The sequence below is a fragment of the Aptenodytes forsteri genome, unplaced genomic scaffold (genome assembly GCF_000699145.1).
Source record: "Aptenodytes forsteri isolate BGI_AS27 unplaced genomic scaffold, ASM69914v1 Scaffold17, whole genome shotgun sequence".
NCBI classification, from domain to species: domain Eukaryota; kingdom Metazoa; phylum Chordata; class Aves; order Sphenisciformes; family Spheniscidae; genus Aptenodytes; species Aptenodytes forsteri.
The window spans coordinates 659,169-679,564 of record NW_008795027.1 but is presented as its reverse complement, the minus strand read 5'-3'; the positions used below and the strand labels follow the sequence as shown (position 1 = coordinate 679,564).

General features: G+C 38.6%; 1 protein-coding gene across 2 annotated transcripts in view; it reads right to left on the bottom strand.

Annotated features, from left to right (window-relative positions):
• Positions 1 to 10,390: 10,390 nt before the first annotated feature.
• Positions 10,391 to 20,396, bottom strand: part of KMT5B (lysine methyltransferase 5B) — a 26,121-nt gene continuing 16,115 nt past the window's right edge. For both annotated transcript variants that reach the window (XM_009276002.2, XM_009276003.1), the window contains 6 exons: positions 19,100 to 19,209; positions 17,030 to 17,196; positions 16,344 to 16,363; positions 16,023 to 16,159; positions 13,221 to 13,417; positions 10,391 to 11,901 (listed from right to left, as the gene is read on the bottom strand). In XM_009276002.2, coding sequence (XP_009274277.1) covers positions 10,433 to 11,901; positions 13,221 to 13,417; positions 16,023 to 16,159; positions 16,344 to 16,363; positions 17,030 to 17,196; positions 19,100 to 19,209 — 2,100 coding nt within the window. In that variant the 3' untranslated portion in view covers positions 10,391 to 10,432. The remainder of the gene's footprint in view (positions 11,902 to 13,220; positions 13,418 to 16,022; positions 16,160 to 16,343; positions 16,364 to 17,029; positions 17,197 to 19,099; positions 19,210 to 20,396) is intronic.

Sequence of the window (20,396 nt, the reverse complement as noted above, 5' to 3'; positions counted from 1 at the left end):
CCCCCCCCCCCCCCCCCCCCCCCAAGAATGCATACAGCATTCCTGAGGCAAGTGTTAATGTTGGATCTTGACCAAGAAAGGATTCCTATAGACTCAGTGGATGAGAGGAGGATGTTACACTGCTTGCCTCTTTCCACTCTTTTCCCCACTAGCCCCATTCCTCCTGTACTTGTACTTCCCCTTGCCTGAGGATCTTTAACACAGTGACAAGCAGCTACCAGCAGGATGCGAAGCGCAGCAGCACATAGAGCCTGCCTGCCCTTGGCAGGAGTTATTTTGACTAATGGAAACAGCAGAAACTCAAGAGACAGGCATGGATAAAGCTGGAAAGTGCTGAAGGGGAACCTCCTCCTGGTGGAATGCAAAAGGATTAAAACTAGCAAGAGCACAGCTGCATTCAGCATCAAGTTATTCCCCAATTCCCCTAGCTGAGCGTTGCTCTGTAACTTGGATCATTCCCTCCCTCCAGATCACTGCTGGCTGGTTGTTTTCTTCCCCCAGGTATCATTCAGATGCACTCATGGGATATCACACAGTAAAAAGCAATAAATGGCCAAACAGCTTGTAACGAATTGGTTTCTAAAAGGGAGCAGGGCTGAGAAATCCCTCTCTTGGAATGTGAGTGCCACCTTGTGCTGGGAACGGTAACAGTCAATGGATAAAAACTAACTTGTCCAGAAAATCAAACGAGAGAAGGGGGACAGGAAGCCATCTTTGGAACAAAGCTGCATTAGGCGTTTTGGCTTTTGGAGATCTTTCCTCCTGGTACCAACCAGCATCACTCTCAATATCCTGCTGCAGGGTAGATTCTGCTTTTTGAAGGGACAGGTGGGCTACAGTGAGCAGCTTTTTGCAGATATGCTCTGACCCCAAACAGCAGCACAAAGTCTTACCCAGCCAAGTCAGACCTCAGATGTAACTGTGCACAAACAGCTCCAGCTGGCAGGTGTTAGCTCTGTCCTCAGCACGGACAAGTCCAGGGAGAAACAAGGCGGCAGCTCAGACAGTACAATTTTGCTGAGTGTTACTGACATCTGCACTGGAGCCTGGTTTGCAACAGATAAGCCTGTAAGTAATACAGGTGTGGAAGATGAACCAGTAAAATGCAACATGCATTTTATAGAACAATTTCCAAATGCAAAATACTGCTATCCTAAAACAATGTGCAGGTGAGAGAAGCCAGCTGGCTTGCTAGGGGAAAAGAAAAGCAGGGTTTGAGTTTCTTATTTGTTACTTTAAAATTCACTTTGACGCTTTTACTCTAACGATGGATTAAGTTTCATCTGGTCAAATTATACAAGGTGCCTCAAATGAACTTCTGAAAATGCCTGCTTCTCTACACTGATTTTTAGGGGAGCTTTAGCATAGTCAGCCTCATGGAAATTTTTGTTTGTTTGTTAAAAAATGGGAGGTTGTTACTGTGTGAGAATACATTTCAAAGTTAGCCTAAAAGATTTTGCAGTGCTGTTGATCAATTTGGGTTTAATCTTTTTATAACTTGTAATATTTTCACAAGCTGGCTATAGACTTGGAGAGAGTATTACTTTGAGTTTTATTCGCTTCAAGGTTTCTTCATAAACTTAAGAGGAAAAAAAAAGCAGCTTCTGGAAAATATTTCTGTAGTAAGGTAAGAATTCCTTTGCAAACACCTTGGAAAGGAACAGAGTGCGAGTATTCTGTTCATGAAAACTGCTCACAATCAGAATCCAGCAACCTGAATTTTGAAGTTAAGACTACAGCTAGGTACTCTAAGGATTAAAACGCCACACGGACAATATTGTTTCTCCCAGAGCAAGAGTGATAAACCCAGGAAATTCAGAATTCAAGTTATGTTCAAAAAAAAATCTGACTGTGCCACAGAAATGCAATTAGAGCACACAGCTCTTAATCCCAAAGGGTCTTACACAAAGCGTAATTCCAAAGCTACACGTCTAAGCAGTCCCTCTGTCTCCAGCAAGACCAGAGATGCATATAAAGGTTACCCTCTATTTACATACTCACAAGGCTGAGTGAAACCAAAAGAGCTAGATGGATCATTTTTCCCATTAGTGATTAACCACCACAACTGCACGTGGGCAGGGGGAGTACATCTCAGCTTTTCAACAGAACATAACACCACATCCTGAAGTGGGAGGAAGGACCACCAACTGAAACCTCAGAGTGCTGAAGGCAGAGAGAACACCACCAGAGGTGAATTTTGTCTTCCACTTCCCTCTCCCAGACTCCTGCCTCCTTTGGCATTTGCAGCACACGTGCTCTGATGTAACAGGACAGATGAACATCATTAGTGATGTCACCCAGTTCAGCAACTAGGGTGGCGAAGAGGTGCCAATGTTGGTTCCCAGCAGCAGGGCCACTGTTGCCTGCTTCGGTGCTGCCAGTACAACTTCACCAGAGATGAGACTGCACTGCAACTGCACTGGGGTGAAGGTCTCAGTTTGACTGAGGCAGTGGTCCTTAAGGTGATGCTTAGCACCAACCATCCACATCGGCATGAGGACAAACATTAGCACCTACTAGGAGCACCGTTCAGGGTTCTTGCTGACCGCTAGCTCTGCGGTCCTAGACACAAGCTGTTAGGTGTTTTTTTCCAGTCTCCAGACACCTCTCTCCTCCCTCTGTAGATGTGCCATTTCTAGGGCAGCAGCTGCATCTTGCATGCAGGTCAGCTGCATGGGATGGAAGTGTGATATTGGAAAAGCCATTAAAGAAAAGACCTAAAGAAAACTCCCAGATGGAAGCAGTAAGCAGGGAGCAGGAGGACTATGTGACACAAGTATTTCCCAGCAGGGAGATATACCATTTAATTGGATGCTTGATGCCATTGACATGGTATCCATGTGCTCTGCCTGACAGCTGCGATAAGGGGTACGTACGTATGAACTAATTACTGATTAGACTAATAACGCTATCCATAATATTTGATTTCAACACTTTTACTGACCGTGTAATTACTGCCCAACCTAACGGAGAAGCATTACACACAAGCAGGCATGAGACAGCAATCAGCTCATCCCTTATCTAACCTGTGTGTTCTCACTAGCTGACAGCAATCACTTCCCCTTCCTTCCTACCAAACACTCCTCATAGCTCTCTGCTCTTGGGGTTTTCCCCTCTTCAAGCCTCTGAAAGTCCTGTACGTCCTGTCCATCCTGACACACCGTGTATGAGCAAAGCTGTAATGGCTCAGACCAAAACAGGTCCATCTATCCCAGCATGCAATCTCTGACAGGGACTGGTAACGTAAGATTGGCACATAGCTAACAGGTTCACACACTCCTTTTATAAGAGTAATACTACCACTGTTTCCCCACAATTGACTGAAGCTCAGTGGTGTAAACTCACTCATTAAGTGACTACACTTACAAATACTACCATCAGTGTTTCATAGGTGTAATTACAGCTTTAGAATTTGTGTATTACAAACCTAGGAAATATTAATGTTTTGTGTATTTTTTTCTACAAAGAATAAGACTTTATTAAAAACCCCAAAACTTAAAAAGATGAGATGCTACATTTCAGTCTTTCTTGAAACTTTTGAAAATGTTCAGAACACTTTAGATCTCAATTCCTTAACCTTTCCTTAATCCTTCTCCCATTTATTGCCTACTATTTTTCTCCTGAGTTCACACTTGATGCTATTCGTACCTACCAAAATAACTGAAAACACACACATATGGTTAGTTTCACCAGAAATTACAGTTGTCATCCTGTGGTGTAAATTAAAAGTAGATATACCAACAGCTTTGGGCTTTTTGCTAGAAATCTAATAAACCTGATAAGATTTTCATTTTATTACACAACATATTCCCCAAGCTGGAACCCTTCGCCATTAGTTACTCCAGACAGCTGAATCATCTCTGCTACTCAATACCCACCTCAGAATTCAGAGTTACCTTCTACAGAAGAGGCCTTATGCTAGGCTTAAGCCTTATGCAATACAGCGTGGAACAGCACTTGACTTTACAAACACTCAATTTCAATATAAAAGTTAACAAGGCAGCTGAGAGAGGACAGGAAAAGATAAAAAACTATTCTGCCTCAAAACATATCCCCCCCCCCCAACAGAAGAATACAAAAATATTTTTTCATTTCAAAATGGTTTTAAATGAAAGCCAGCATGCAGAAAATGCATGGGACATCTACAGATTTTTAACAACTCAATATTTTAAAAGAACTGGTGTGTTATTCAGCTATCAACAGATACACGACTTTGAAAAACAAAGAAAATACATTGAATTTTCAGGAGTGATTAACATGACCTCAGAACCTATGTTCCATTTAAACGGAATACAAGTAGTTTGGCTTCTGGATTTCACTGTAGATCTAAAATAGCTGGACTCTATGCGACTTCTCTGTGCCACGTCAAGAAGAAAACTTTCAGAAGCATTTAAGTCACTTAAAAGCCTAAACCTGGTTCTTAAAAGTAACTGTAAACCCTGTCTTACTCTTAATACTAAAGGCATCAGCACAGCGTTTTCCTTTCTGAGAATGTATACTTTGAGGTCACACCCAAGGTTGGATCTCAAAGCTTGCTGTTACTTCTGAAGCTGGAAAGTGTTGTTCGCTGACGCATTAGCAGTTTGGCATTATGGGAAGGGAATCCCTCCTGGACTGTAGCCTACTGTGACTGGATGGGCCATGGCTAATCTTTGGCTCAAACATTTTGGGCAGGCTTTGCACTTGAGCTGCAGGAGAGGACTTCATCTCTGGATCTGGAAAGACTATCCTTCTGTCTCAGCATCCAGTATTATCCAAGAGATTTTGGTAACCCTGACTGTGAATTACCCAGCAGTCCCGTCCTAATGCTGCATACACATGGTTTATGCAAATATGAATAAAATCATGTCCTATCCAACACATTTCTATGACTGTCATTCTCTACCTTAGATCTATCAGTTCACAGTCAATTCTGTTGTAAAATGTTGCAGCCAAACATAGTAATTGGAGCAGAAAAGACTATGTATCTAATTACGAAATAGAATTGACTTCCGATGAACATCATAAAGCATCAGTGGAAAAATCTATGGTTTGTTGGACCCATTGATAGCTCCACACTTGACTGAAGCTCACTACCAAAACCATGAATCTTTGCTTGTTAAGCTAAAACAATTCCTGAGCAACACTGTTTAACTGGCCCCATACCTGTTTCAGCACTGACATACCTGTACCTACAACAAGAAGTCCTCCAACACCACCACTTAATCTACTGTTTCTGTGGCAGGAACTGTTATGATCAAATTTCATGCAAGGATGAATCTGAGTAAAATTACAGTTAAATCAAATGCAGCTGCCTGGGAAGAAGTAATGGATTTCCTTTGCCTGCGGGGAGGAGGAGTAACACTGCAACAACCATGTATACCCTGCAATAGTAAAAATATTTCATGGGATTAATGTAAATAAGGTATGTCAACTCAAGCATGACTACAACAGAAGTTCCCTTGGTGGGCAAAAAGCAGCAGCAGCTACAACAGGCAAAAAAGAGCAAATACGTAACTAGTGTTGCTGCCATGAAATGATGCTGAAGAAAGAACCTATCATAACCTTGTTAACTTGTGAAATCAAGAGTTTAGGAAGGGGCAACAGAGATTATGCAAGGCCATAGTTTTACTTAGGACCCAGCCCAAACAAGAGAATACTCACTGAGGAAAGGGATTTAGGAAAACACATGATACTAGCAGATATAACGCAAACTTAAATGACTTTGCTTTTGATTTTCAGTAAGTCTTATTCTGCACAGCTCCCAAACCTTCACCCTTTCATTCTAAAAAGGGCAACCAACCATACAAATATGGGGAGCAAAGGAATTCTGTTTCTGAGCTTATTTTAAAGAGCATGCACTGGCAGTGCTAGGCAAAATGGACAAAAAGAAACCAGAAAAAAAAAAAACCCAGCCAAAAGCAGACATGAAGACATACTTTGCGGAGTACCTTGGGTGCGTTTAACACATAGTGGCTGGCAGCGTAACTGAATAAAGCCAATGTGTTGTGAACAAGAGAGTAACACACTCAGAACGATGGTAAGCTTCACGCAAGTTAAAGTACATACAGAGACCACACCTAACGCCCAACAAATACACTGGAGGGGGAAACAAGAAAAAAAAAAAAGGGCATTTGAGAAAGAAGAAAGAGACAGTAACAGGACATTCAGGTTAATCTTGCAAAAATTGTGTCTGATAAAATTCCTGTGGATTCTCTGCAAGTCCAAAATCCCCGCTTGCACCCTATAGCTGGAGTTACAGATGAGGTAGAAAAGAACATGCTTGATTAGCTCAGAGGGGGACTCATTTCAGACAATACTACAATAACATCTGACAATCACAAGCTTCTGCTGTTTGCAGAAACATTGCTGCTTCTCAGCACAAGCAATTTTCCAGAAATTCCCCAGAATCCAGGGAAATGTCCCTGTACATGTGAAGCAGGAAAGGCTTGATTCTTATTTGGCTATTTCCAATCAAATCACCAATCAAATCACTCCTCCTCAAATAAATGTAAAATACCTTTCTATATCACTCCAAAGAGACGCGGGAAAGGTTAGACTGCCCTATGCAAGGCAGGCAGAAACACATTGAGTAATCATCTTTTCTGTCTCTGGGATCCACGAGTAGTATCCAATAGGATCGAACTGCCTGTAATCTATTTTGCAGCAATTTTACTGTACAGTAAGTCTATGCAAGCTTCTACTTGAGCAGAGTGCTTAGGAGTGCTCCCTCTCCCATATGCTCACTGCATTTATTTAATTTTTTTTTTAAAGAACACTCACAATTCGGTAACACTGTTTTGTGAAGAAACAGAATTTGTTTTTATCTTACAAAGAATCAACACCTTTGCCCCTACTCTATTAACTCACCACATCACTGGTGCAAGTCAGCCAACAGTTACATCCACTACCCAAATGTTCAAAAGCTTATGCTAAACCTGTCCTCAACTATATGGCAGCTCCGTATGCACTGCCTGTGCCAGGATGCTCACAAATCCGCAGCCAAACTGCCATTTCCATGGTGGTTGTAATGTTTCCTTTTTAGCCTCACAACCCGTTACGTGACACAAAACTAGCTGACAAAGCCCATCTGTAATACGCTTCCTCCAGTTCTTCAGCCTGCTAAAAGATATGCTACGGTCACCCTAAACCTACCTAGCTGTTGCATCTTTTCTTACCAGTTTCCTGGGAAATGAGAGACATAAAGGCTAGACAGGGTCCCTAACAATCAAATCACTATTAACTTCACAGTGCTTTGTGATCTGGACAGCAAGAAACATCCCCAGATTGTCAGGTTCTCATACATGTGACACAAACATTCATCTTCCCCTACTACTGTTAGGGAAACATCATGATCTGCCAACTCACATATAAATGATAAAAAAAAAAAAAAAAAATTTCTGCGGCAGGGGAAGGACAGAAGAGACTGGGGTTGTGCAACCCCTGCCTACCTGATCAACTTGGGGGAACGCATTTATTTTCAAGGCATCTGTAACAGCAAAAGTCTGGGTAGCAGGACATAACTGTGGACCTGTCTACCATGGAAATCACTAAAAGCTTTTGTTCCAAATTCTCCAAGACAAGAAGGTTGTTCAATGAACAAGAGGAATCCAGAGTTCCTGATGCCCAAAGAGCTACTTCTACTTATTTCCGCATCAGCTCTCATTAAGGGGTTGGCTGAACTATGAGTTAGTAGGGACATCTACTCCAGGAAAACAGCTTCTACCTCCAAGGGCAGGATTCTCTTGCAATTTCTTCACCACCTGTTTCATGATCAGCTTTCATGGCTTAATGCTGGTTTAGCAAGCCCTAAACTTGCTCTTGAGCATACTGGTCAGTAAATACCAACAACGGCTGGCAATGTTTACTTGCTGCACCAACCCCCTTTTCCTTAAGCGCCTGGGTGAACTATGTTTCTGCAAACCAATCACCCCCCACTAGAACCACCAAGACTGCCAAAGGACCATTTAGCACGAGCCTGCAAGCAGGAGCAGCAGAGAGACAGAAGAGCTGCAAGAAAAACTGACTATGGAGCGAAGTAGGGGAACTGGTATCCCAGAGCACACTACAGTAATAATCTATGAGGCAGTGAACAGAAAGCATGCAGATGCTCTGTTCAGCTCTTCACATTTTTGGCTGATACAGCCACATACTTGCAGGGCACATCACCCAGTGAAAATGCAAGTGAATTCTTGAGGAAAGAGCTGTATTACTGTTGTCATCAACTGTTTGCTGGTAAACTTCTACTACAAAGCAAGCCCTTAATAATACAGCTATCTTCCCTGTAACCCAACCTTTAATAACCCATTTTTATATGATACAGTACAGTTAAAAAAATCCCACAAGACAATCCACCATAGCTGACTCAGTACTCAAAAACGTCAGCATACTTACCAAAGCTTTTGTGTTCAGTCTTCCATGAACTTGCCCAGGTCTGACAGGAGAGACTGTCCATTACATACAGGCCTACCCACTTTTAAAAAAATATATACACTCTGTACATGAGACACAGCTGGCCTTTAACAGAGACCGGACATTGTAAAAACAAAGTTACAAGTATTATGTTTAATTCTACACTTAATTCTCTGCTAAGAATACAGAAGGGAAGTAAGATGAAGGCAGATTCTACCATCTGATTTGCAGTCTAACAAATTACCGAAATGCATTTGGAAGGATTTCTTTGAAAAAACCCCTTCATTTCTGTGAGGGTCAGAGAGATGGGCCAAACCATTATGATCAGCTCACATGCAAATTCACCCATCCATTTCCACTAATGCTTTCACAACTGGGTAATACAGTGGTCATATAACTCAAGCTCTTGCTGTTCTGGGCAGAGAGGGTTGGACTTGACATGAAAATACTATGCAGCTAACAGTGGATTCAATGCATCCAACAGCACATGCAACTTCTGCTTCTACACCCCTAGATACAAAAACTCTAAACCGTAATCCATGGTTGAGTAAAAACACAAATACCATAGACCAGAGTGCTATACAGTTATGTCAGCTATGACATTTTAGACCTGTTTCAAAGAAATGGCTTATAAATGAGCCGATTTATACATACAAACAAGTCCATTGTGCCCAGAAGTTTCCTAACATTCTTTATTAAAAACAAAAGAGCCAAAGATTGCCCTGATGCTCTTCATTGTTATAAAGCAGACTGAAGTATTAAGTGAACTACGTATAAGCAAAGAACTCCAACTGATGCAGAGTTTAAAACTAGGTTTACAATTTCCTATTTTATTGGCATGGATGTATTTCTAAACTTAAAAACCCTTCTGGCAAGTTATCTCAATTTCTTATGACAAAATTTCTCACAACACACAAATATTTACAACATATACATATTTTTTCAGTCTTTTACAACTGGTTCTTAAAAGACAAACAATTTATAGGTTACCACAGAACAAAAGCTGTGACTTAGTTGTTTTAAATTTCATAAAACTATCATAAGTTAAAGTGAATAGATTTTCTTTAAATTCCTTGTAGCATTTTACAAGTGCAACAGAAAAATATGAAGAATCAATTTAGGATAGCTGCAGTTCATTGGATAAATGTTGCCCGTTGTAATCACATTATTTCACAGCAGATTCTTGAAAAAATAAGCACCAATCATTCTTGCAAAGAACAATTTTATCTAAAAGTATTGAAAAGTGTTAAATACAAGGTGTTTAATTTACATAACAAGCAATAAATACACCATATCCAAACTTTTATTCTGCATACTGCTACCCTTGTACATATAATGTACTAAAAAGTCAGCAAATTGTCAACACCTTTTCATATTTTTTTTTCTCTTTTTTTAAAGAAATCAATTTGACTTCCAACCAACGGTTTGCTACTATAACAAAGGCCACAAACAGTACGTCTGGGACAGCATACAGTGTTAAAACTGACAAACTCCAAGGGGGAAAAAAACATCTAGCAAATAAATCGAAAAGCTGTAGATCATTGCTGGTGATAATAACATATACTAGAAAACCTTAATATGCTGCTACTATGATTTTTTTAAATTGTTTAGTCAAATATTGTAAGAGCAAACTAATGCTCTTGCTGACCAAAAATAATTATGTAGCCACACTGTATTCTCATTGTCCTGCATGGAAAGATTTGATGCAATTTCATAACTTTGCTTGAGCCTTTATTTTACAACAGAGCATTACCTCTAACTCAGAATTGCACATAAGAAGGCTATTAAAAAGTACAATAAAAATCTGCACAAATCAGACTTAAGAAGAGTCAGTATGCTGTACACTTTCTACAATATTACGTTGATAGGTGAATAAACAATAAAGAAGTGCTGCCACTAAGTTTTTCAGAAAGTTCTTCAGTTGAGGAATAATCAAATGGAATTTTTTGTTGGGTTTTTTTGTTGTGTGGTGGGTTTGGTTTTTTTTTTTAATTTTATTTTTTTTAAAAATGACATCCAGGTCAGTTTAAGACCTATAAGCTTATGCATTGAGCCTTAAAGACTGATCTTCTCTCCTCCTGGAAGAAATATCAATATCTATTGAATCCTTGCCAACAATAAGCCTTAATCTCTTCGCTGGAGGAAGAGGAATAAAGTCATCAAATTCATCATCATAGTCATCTTCCTCTTCATCGTCCTCTTCTGATGAAGATTCATCTGCTGTTTCCTCTTCATAGTGACCATAATCATCTACTTCCATTCTTGACTCCAAAAGGGAGAGAGTTTCACTACAACACATACCATTTTCATGAAGGTCCTCGGGGTACGTCCCTCTGTTTTCTTCCTCTCGTTTTAGCTGTATTTTTAATTTTGTTGAACTGTTGCCTGATCCTGAGTTAAACCCATTATTTAGCTTTGCTACATATAAATTATTATCTTTTTCATGGTCTTTACTTAATTTGATGCTTATTTTCGAAGAATTCATTCCATCACTTTCTTGGTCATTTGCCTTGCTACTGCTATCATGGCGTCTACGAAGAGTCAGTTTAGGGATCCCAGAGCTATTTTCAAGGATAAGTTGTGCATCATACCTCGTGATTCGTCTTTTCTTTTTACTTTTTGCAGTTCTAAAGCTGTCTTTCGCTTTAAAATTGTCAGATGTTACAACAGAGCAGCCACCAGATACAGGGATACGGTCTTTATAGCCAACAGGTGTGTCCACCACATTATTCCTCTCTCCGAGTTCTGAATGAGAACTAATCAAATCTGGTACTTCATCTTTCACAGGTGTATTGTGCGTAGCATCAGTTTCTTCTATTTTTGCAGATGGTTTCACAAGTTTTCCTTGTCGAGATTTCTTTTTTGACATGCCTGCATCATTTTTCTGGCACCCAATCTCCCCTTTATGTGATGGTCCATGAGCCACGTCATTTTCATTTATCACATGAGACTGCTGCTCTAAAATGTCCGATTGCATTCCAGTCAAATTATTCTTATAGCTATCCAACATATTTGGTTCAAGCTTTATGTCAGAGGTCTCCTTCAAATTCATCCTTGTTCTCACTGACCTCCTTGTTATGTATGTGCAGGGTGGTATATCACCATGCTCATGAGCACCTTTCACAGAATTCAGTTTATGTTCTCTTGCTGCATGCCTTGTTAAGCATCCACTAGAGACTGCAACTTTGACTGGTCCCTCCAATTCTTTATCCTTTTTAATGGGCAAGTTTTTATACAAAACTACTTTAGGCTCTTTAAGAACTAAATTTCCCATTTCGAGCTTTCTAGAAGCATTCTTTTGCTCTGGCCTTTTGCACTGATTTCTCAACTTTATCTTTGAAAGTAAAGGCTTTGCAGGCTTTTTCAGTCTCTTTGGTACCCTGGAATTATTTATATGAGTTAGTTTAGATGAGGTAGAATTTGATGATGCTGGAATTCTTGATATAGACTGTCTTGTTAATGTTCTATTTTTGCTGTTCTTTTTTACGCCAATTGAAGATTTTCTGTTAGCTGCAAAAGAAAAAAGTGGTTTTGTTATGACACTGATTTATCCTGAGTTTCCCACTCCCAAATACTGTAGTTATTTAATTTATTTTAAACACTTATCAAAATCTGTGAAACAGGCTAGATAGTACACAGTAAGGAGCGAGACTGCTTAACTTGCAACTCAGACATGAAAGGAATTGTCAAACAAGTCAAAAGTACACCTAAATTCCAGGTACACTTCCCTCACTGCCCCCAATACACCAAGTTTGGTTTTTACTGAATTTCTTCTTCTACTGATTTTTTTTAAAATCCATCTCACATTATCCACAGTTTTTACCGAGTATTATTCCAGCAAAATCTGAGGATCAGCATGCTCTAGTATTAACGCCAGAATTTTTTCCTACGGGGGAGGAAAAACCCCCCAAAACCTTAACTACTATAATGATTTCAGTTTCAGGTATCCAGTAGTCTGTCACCTATTGTGGTAAGCAAAGGAGTTTTGTCTGCCCAAGCAAAGCTACAACTCTAAAGCTTTGTAATTACAGATTACAAGAGGGTTTTGGGAAGTGTTTTTTTTCTTTTTTTTTTTTTAAATATCACAGCAGCTAACAGGAGCCAGATGGAACCGTAATATTTTATGTGGCTCCAAACCTGTTTGCTAGTTAAGCCAAACTTTAAGTTATTTATATTTTGCCTATACTGAGGGTGGTGAGGGTGGGGAAGGGGGGGAAGTAAATAAATGATACTCACTACTCCATGAAGAGAAGTCTCTCAGGAGCATCACAAACAAAAATCCCTTCCAATTTCTTCTGAGATTACTAACTGTGTGCTTTCACTTCAGAATAGGTACCTGAACTATCAGTCCTGGATGTGGAGAGGGAATAGCTGCCCAATTTAAAGGATCTCTAAAGGAAACGACTGTTTGTTTAATAAGCTCTACTAAGAGTATTTATTTAAAAACTGTTTTCCTACAGAATGTAGGTAACTCAAACTATGTAAGTTTTCTTTCCTAAACTATACTATTGCATGTGATTGTTTACCATATTTTTGAAATACATACATTACTGATAGAACTTTAACTGACATGTTTAGAAATATGACACTAAACTATTTGCTTTTGATATAAATAAAACAAAACAAGAACATACCACCTATTGTTCTTGAAACACTTAAGGAAAACCGTGAATTTGCTATTTAAATTGCCTTCAGATTCCTGATTACAGTTCTAAAGACCAGTATCTGAGATGCATCTCAACACTAAGAGAGGAATTCCATCACAGTGAAATTTTTCATGTTTTCATGAAACCTTTAATCCTGCACTCCAAGCTTTTCCCCTTACTTACTTGCATTAGCTTTTTCCTGAGTGGTATCTGCATCAGTGTTAGAGCTGACAGACTGGCTGTCTGAATTTTTGCTGCTGTCACCCAACTTTTTAAGTCTGTTCAATCGTTTATCCGTTTCTCTCAGTCCGTATTTACTATTAATCACAGGAGTAGGTGCTGGCAATCCCACTCTTGATTTAAAAGCACCAGTTCCGCGTCTACAACAAGGACACAATGTATTAACAACTCTTAACATAAACTTAGAGCTTTGTTTCATATACAATAGTTTGAATCCCAGGTATATTTGGATAAAAAATACCAATAACCACTGAATTTATTAGCATTTTGTGGGCTGTTTTAATAAGATATCTATATACTTACCTCATTTTAGTAAGATGTGCAGAAAAACCTTCCATTTATTTCTTGCAAGAAGAAATACTGCAAAAGTAGGTTTTCCTTGCTTTATGTCTATTTTAGTATCGTTAGTCAAAGTACACAGGTGAAAATGAAATATGGTAGTTCAAAATACTACTTATATTAGCTTAGATAACAATTTAAATTTTTCCTAATCACATCAGGCTAGTAAAAAAATGCCAGCTTCAGTTCCAATGCTTGTTACTGCATCGGCAAAAGTTGAAAAGTACAGAAAATGAAGTAAAATTGTCACATAGTTCTGTGTTCCTTCATAACTGAAAGCGTCCAGTATGCATTTACCATGAAAATTAAATGGCTGAACAAACCTAGAACTTTTTTCTTTTTCTTTTAAAGTAATCACAGAAAAGGATGAAGATTAAGAATTCCTGCGCTTGCACTTCAACCTCTACTACTAGTATTCCTTTGATACTCTTTAATAATCCAGTACGTTTGCACTTCGCAGAATTACTGAAGACAACTTCAGTTTGGATTCCAGTGTGTTGTACTGGAAGAAAATCTTACAAAACTTAACCGAAAGTACACCAAAAAGATCAGATAGGATCTCAAGCCCCACAGGGTTCATTATTATGCAGACACAACACTTGTTCTCAAATTAACTAGTATTTGTTTGATATGGAACACTCTTTCAGTATTATTTTGAATTCTGCAAATTACAGGCAGCTTAAGATACTAGACTGAACTTAGTACAAGCAACAGCCACTTCAGATCAGAAAGTAATGGTGCTATAAACAACCACAACTGCCTTCTGACATGCCGTCTTTGGTGCCCAGTTGTCTCAATTAGCCAGCATGAACAGCAGGCTCACCTAAAAAGAGTACATGCACACATGTAAAGATATGCAAATTTTCTTGATGATTTCTGGAGGCTTGGGGCGGGGGGGAAATCGTACAGTGCCAACCTTCCCACGGCTCCCAAACGTACCCCACAGATTCTTAGAAGTCTAGCATTTTAACATTACAAATTAACACCCTTTACAGCATAATCAAAATTGGGTCACTTAAAGATAATTTTTTTTGTGATGTACAAAGTGATAGTTGCCTCATCAGTGTTGTTAAGGACTCATTTTTCCTTGCTCAACTCCCCTAAATTCAAATCTCTCATATTTGATTGCTGTAACACAGCCTTGTGACTGAAAAGCAGATTCCTAAAGTTAGAACTTCCCAAACGTTAGCTTTAAAATATAACATTTTCATGTACTTAAAATACAAAGATGACAAGTTAGTGAAAGTGTTCAGACACATAAAATTGGTTTGTCCTGAAAGAGAAAGTATGTCCGTATTACATTAAAAATCAACAATCAAAGGAACCTGAGCAAAAAGAAACATATCACTCCAAGTAACAAGGAAAGAACAATCATGGTGCCCATTTATTCAATACTAAGCAGCTCCCAGGACTGAAGTACAGTTTTACTAGCAGCAATCTAGATAAAGTCTGAGACTGTACCTTCACTTGGAATGATCTACCAACATTGTATGAGCTTGGAGGTCCACACCAGAAGGTTTTCCCTTGAATTGCAAGAATTGTTAGTGACCAAACTAGCTAGTAAAAATGAAGGTAGGATTATTAAGCTATTTCTATGTAGGTGCACTAAGCTATTTCTCAATATGATTAATATTTTGTCCTTTATTGTTTTTTCTTCTCTCTACAGTTAGGTCAAACAGTAACAGAACCATTATAGGTTCTGTGTAGTTCCGCTTAGAACTAGGTGAAGCTCTCACAAATGATGTTCAGCCTCCATGCTCACAGTAAGCAGAAGTTTCAACATGGCAAAAACCAACTATGAAATTCTTTCAACTGATTTTTTGAAGAAACTAGGTTGGGACAGCACAGGTGAAAAACAAATATAACAACTTTGCTGCTATTGTGCGATGGACAGATATAGGCAAGTACTGTCCAAACCAGTAGATCTTTATGAATACACAAACCCCCAAGTTCTAATAACACAGGGTGAAAACTACTTTGCCCGTTCCCAGCAGAAGAGAACTTCAGGTCAACACAGAAAACATTAATGAAATTTGCGTTTTTTCTAGTGCAAAAAAAGAGCAGAAGTTGGGCGTCAGTTGCTAATGGTCTTGTAGAAGCTACAACTGCTTTTCCTTCCAATTCTACTTTATTCAGTACAAATATTTTTAAGATTCTACACTTTTTTGTTATTCTCATTTTGGACTATCTCCAGAACAGAGAATCAAAAGAAAAACAGAATGCAGGAGTTCTCAGGAAACATGACTATTCAGTAACAATATAAAAAAAATCATTACAACAAGTAGCTAGGAAGCAATTGTAACGTGTCCAAAAGTCTGAGCACTCATAATCAAGGACTTTCAGTTTCACAAAATATATCATGAATATGCCCAATTCCATTTGAAACTTATTTACATCAATGCATACCTTTCACAGGTGTAACATTCGCAGTATTCATTATTTTCTCCAAAAAACCCATCTCCATAGTAACAAGAGATTTCTTCTCCAGGTTCAATATCTCTTAGAGCTTTCACACATGCTGTATCTCTGCCCGTTGATACAAACTGGGGAAGGAGACGACAGGAAGGGGAGGGGGCGAGGGGAGAAGAAAAAAAAAAAGTTAATCATTAAGGCTGAACAGTATCTGAATAAGAAAAAAAGTGAAACAGTTGGGGAGGAAAAGGTGCAGGGACAAAGGGAAAAGAAACATGGGGTGCTTTATTTATTTACTTTTAATTTCTTGCTTACCTTACAGTTAGGTCTGCAATCTGAAAAAGGTCCAAAAGATAAAGTCAATTAACTGTTGATAAGACCTGAAACATGAATAGTTGTAGATATCTAAAGTAAGGATTCACTCTGACTTCAATAACTGTAGAATCTCAGCTAAATACTGGGAGTTATGTTAGTATTGCACAAAGCTATACATCAAAAGATACCTATTTTGATACAGTTTTGTTTCTGAGCTCTTCCCTATGCTATCACAAATGTTCAGTTTCCCTCCTCTTTAAGGCAATAGGATTTATCTTAAATCCTACCTGCTTTTCCTTCAGCATACAAATGCAACAGAATCAGTTAAGCTTCTGTGCAAAAGGTTAAAGAAGGCATAAGAAGTTCACCTAAGAAATACGTTACTGTTGACTAAGTTCATGCAGAATTCAAGGTAACCCACAATATGCTCTACTAATTTAGCTGCCAGTTCCAAAGTCTCTGTGAAAGAATAAGGCATCACTTCCCAGAGCCTTCTGTGAGTTTCCAGTTCACAACCGATCAGCTCTGGTCTGGGAAAATCCCAACAGGATTTTGTCCTACAGTAATCCAGTATGCCAGATTCAAACATTTTCTCTAAGATCCTGTGTTGTTCAGCTCACATATAACAACACTTCTGAGTAGAATTGCTTATGCCTTTTAACGTGCTTCCTACACTTACTACTCACCATGATTGATAAATGCAGCAGGACCAAGCCACAGTTGTGCACAGTTCTTCCGTGTGGAATACATGACACTGAAGTCATTTTCCCCATGTCTCAGCAGCATGTTTTCTTCCATTTCTGATAGTTCAGCAATACAGCCCACAAGTAATTCTATTTTATCATTTCGTTTCCTTTAGTGTAAAAAGAGTAGCAGAAGTTACAAAGTAATTTCACAAAAAAAAAAAAAGTTGTCAATAACAGGAAGTGTTTTGTAAACAATTTCTCAACCCCTATAAACCTCATGTTTTAATTCAGTTAGAGACAGGATATTAGGCTAAGTAGACTTTTTATCAGACATGAAATAAATGGTTTTATGCTACTATATAGAATCAATTACATCAATTCTGACAGACATTACCATCATTGTTTCTACAATTTCCTGAGACTGCAAGCAAGAAATTGCAAGAGTTGATTACTTCAGCTTCTACAGTTAAAACCAAAAGCAAGTTTTTTTTCATTTGTGCACACTCCCTCCCCATCAGCACTTAAGACATTTTCACTTCCTCCAGCTGCTCTTGTTTGCATTTCCTATACTTCTTCCCTTGGCCACGAAAACACAACATAGTGAAGATGCTTAGAACTCCATGGCTTCTTAAAAAAGGCCCATTATTGACTCAAAAAAAGGTCAGAATTCACGCAAGATGTTTTCCTCTCTCACAAGTAGTTCTTCAGCATCAAGCTGGTCCTTGAAACAGATCATTGGGGCGGGGGAGGGGGGAAGAGACCAACAAAACCATGACAACTTCATGTGCAGACAGCCAATCTGCCATCATAAATATAGCAGATCAGAGGCACTGAATACTCAGCCTAGGAAGAAGCACACAATTTCCATTATCTTGCAAGGGCATTGTTTCCACTGCTCTTCAGAGCGGCCATTCCAAATTTTGGCCAGATTACACTACACTGATGAATATGGAGATACTAAATGTACATGAAGGACACAAACTAGAAGCCAAGCCTTTTAAGTGCAAAATTCTCCTTTTATAGAGAGTGCAGAGAACTCAGTCTTGAGTCTCAATAGTTTTCCAGATATTGGCAGGGTTAAGAAGCAGCCCTCCTGTCTTGCTCTCTCTCAGGTCACTCAAGATTTTGAGCATGCAAAGTTAATTCATTTTCAACACACCTAAATACAAAGCTTCCACCCCAAAGAATCAGCCAAGGGGAGAATTCAGACCGAAAAACACCAACCCCAAAAAATACTGATTATATCATGATTGTGGAACTTCCAGCTACAGTCATGAAGAGCTAGAAAATGGCCTCAACCTTCTTAAAGCTTACTCTCCCACACGTTGAGGCCGTAGCCCCACAGTAACAGCATGCTTACATGGTACGCTGCCATCGTAATGTCTAGTCACTCAATCCTAGCCTGCACATAATAGCATATCATCATCTCAGATGTGCTGTTATGAGTATGTACTGCCACAAAGCAAAATAAATATAAATTATGGGGGGGAGGAAGGAAAAATTTATTTTAAAATCTTAACTAACCCAGGGAACTGCTGGTGCTGCCACAGACATGCTTATAATGAAACTCAGATGTGCCAAAATGAGATGGGGAAATACACTGGAGTTCCAACTTTTTGTTTCCAGGAGAGATTGATCTTGCACAATCGAAATACGCAAATAACACCCCTCAGTTTCACAGAGGTGAAAAACTCATTTCCCCCACAATTATTTGTTGCATAACAAATCTGGCATAATGTGAGTCTTGACATGGTCGTGTTTCTCACAGGAGGCCAACAACTCATGATTAGAAGAAAATAATTATCTGACTGAAAACAAGATAAAAAAACTTGTATACTGAAAACTGTATGGCTACATCCAAATATACAAAGGAATATCTTACAGATACTTGTATTGTGTGTTAAGTACTTAGCAAAAACAGACACCAAATTTAATTTGTAAGTAAAAATACAAAACTTTGTATTTCACTGGTTGCAGTTTTAATTCTAAATCATACTTTTTAATATCTCCCTTAGAATCTTTAAAAATAATTGACAGAAATAGAATGCAATAGTAAATGACATTTCCTACCATTCTTTCGTTGCAACAATTTTGGCTCCATTTTGCTCAGAAGAATACCGATTACAAGGCAGTATCTCAAACCCACTGTCAGTTGCAAACATTCGTAAATAAATAAATACCTGCAATGAAAGAAAACAGCACTTTTCTGTTACAAGCAAAACAAAAGCAGTGAGGAACTTCATATAAAAATAATGAAAGTCAGTGAACTGCACAACAACACCCCCCCACCCCCAAAATGGATATTGCAATGGGATGTTGTTTGCTGAAATGCATTTCTGATTACAAATTTTAGCTATACACATTATGTTAATCTTATTTCTTCAGAGTGACTTGCAGGAATCCTCACATGGATAACGGGACTATCCAAAGAGTTTAAAAAAATTAAAGATGCCTCAAATGGTATAAAGTTGGCCCAACCAATGAAAATGGATAATTTCTTCTTAAAGTCACTGAGTAGTTTCATTCAAGAATTCTTCTCAGATCTTTAAGAACCACTGAGACCTAACAATCTACAGGATCCAATTTTATTCTTTCCAGTTCTGAAAAATATATTACTTCCATGACAAATCTAGATACTGAACTCAGGGATTGCTGGATCAATTCTTTTTAGTTAAAGTGTGGTTGTATTACTCAAAAAACACTTTGGGAAAGCAGAATTTGCTGACTACTTTTTTCTTCACTACTAGATTTGATGCACTTTAAAGTAGGCCAAATTCCTTTTGGTTATATCTAAAAACAATGCACTCATTTCTGAAGGAGGGTTGTTTTTCTTTTTTTTTTTTTTTTTAAGTAAAAAAATACTATGATTTCCTTGCAACTTTGAGAGTCAACCACCTTTATGCTATATACAAAATGGATTTGGGGTGTGGGAAGTGGAGGAGGCTAGATTTGATGCACTTTAAAGTAGGCCAAATTCCTTTTGGTTATATCTAAAAACAATGCACTCATTTCTGAAGGAGGGTTGTTTTTCTTTTTTTTTTTTTTTTTAAGTAAAAAAATACTATGATTTCCTTGCAACTTTGAGAGTCAACCACCTTTATGCTATATACAAAATGGATTTGGGGTGTGGGAAGTGGAGGAGGAGGAATAACACTCTTACATAAAGCCCCTGTACCCAAAACAACAGAGGTATTTTGAGGTAGCAAGGCTTCTCCCTTTTCCTCTACCCTTCTTTGTCACACTATCTGATTTAGAATAGCTATAAGTAAAAAAAAACCCACCAAACACAAAAAAACACCACCAAAAACCCACCACAAAACAAAAAAAAAAAGGGGGGGGGGGGGGGGGGGGGGGAACACCTCCAAAA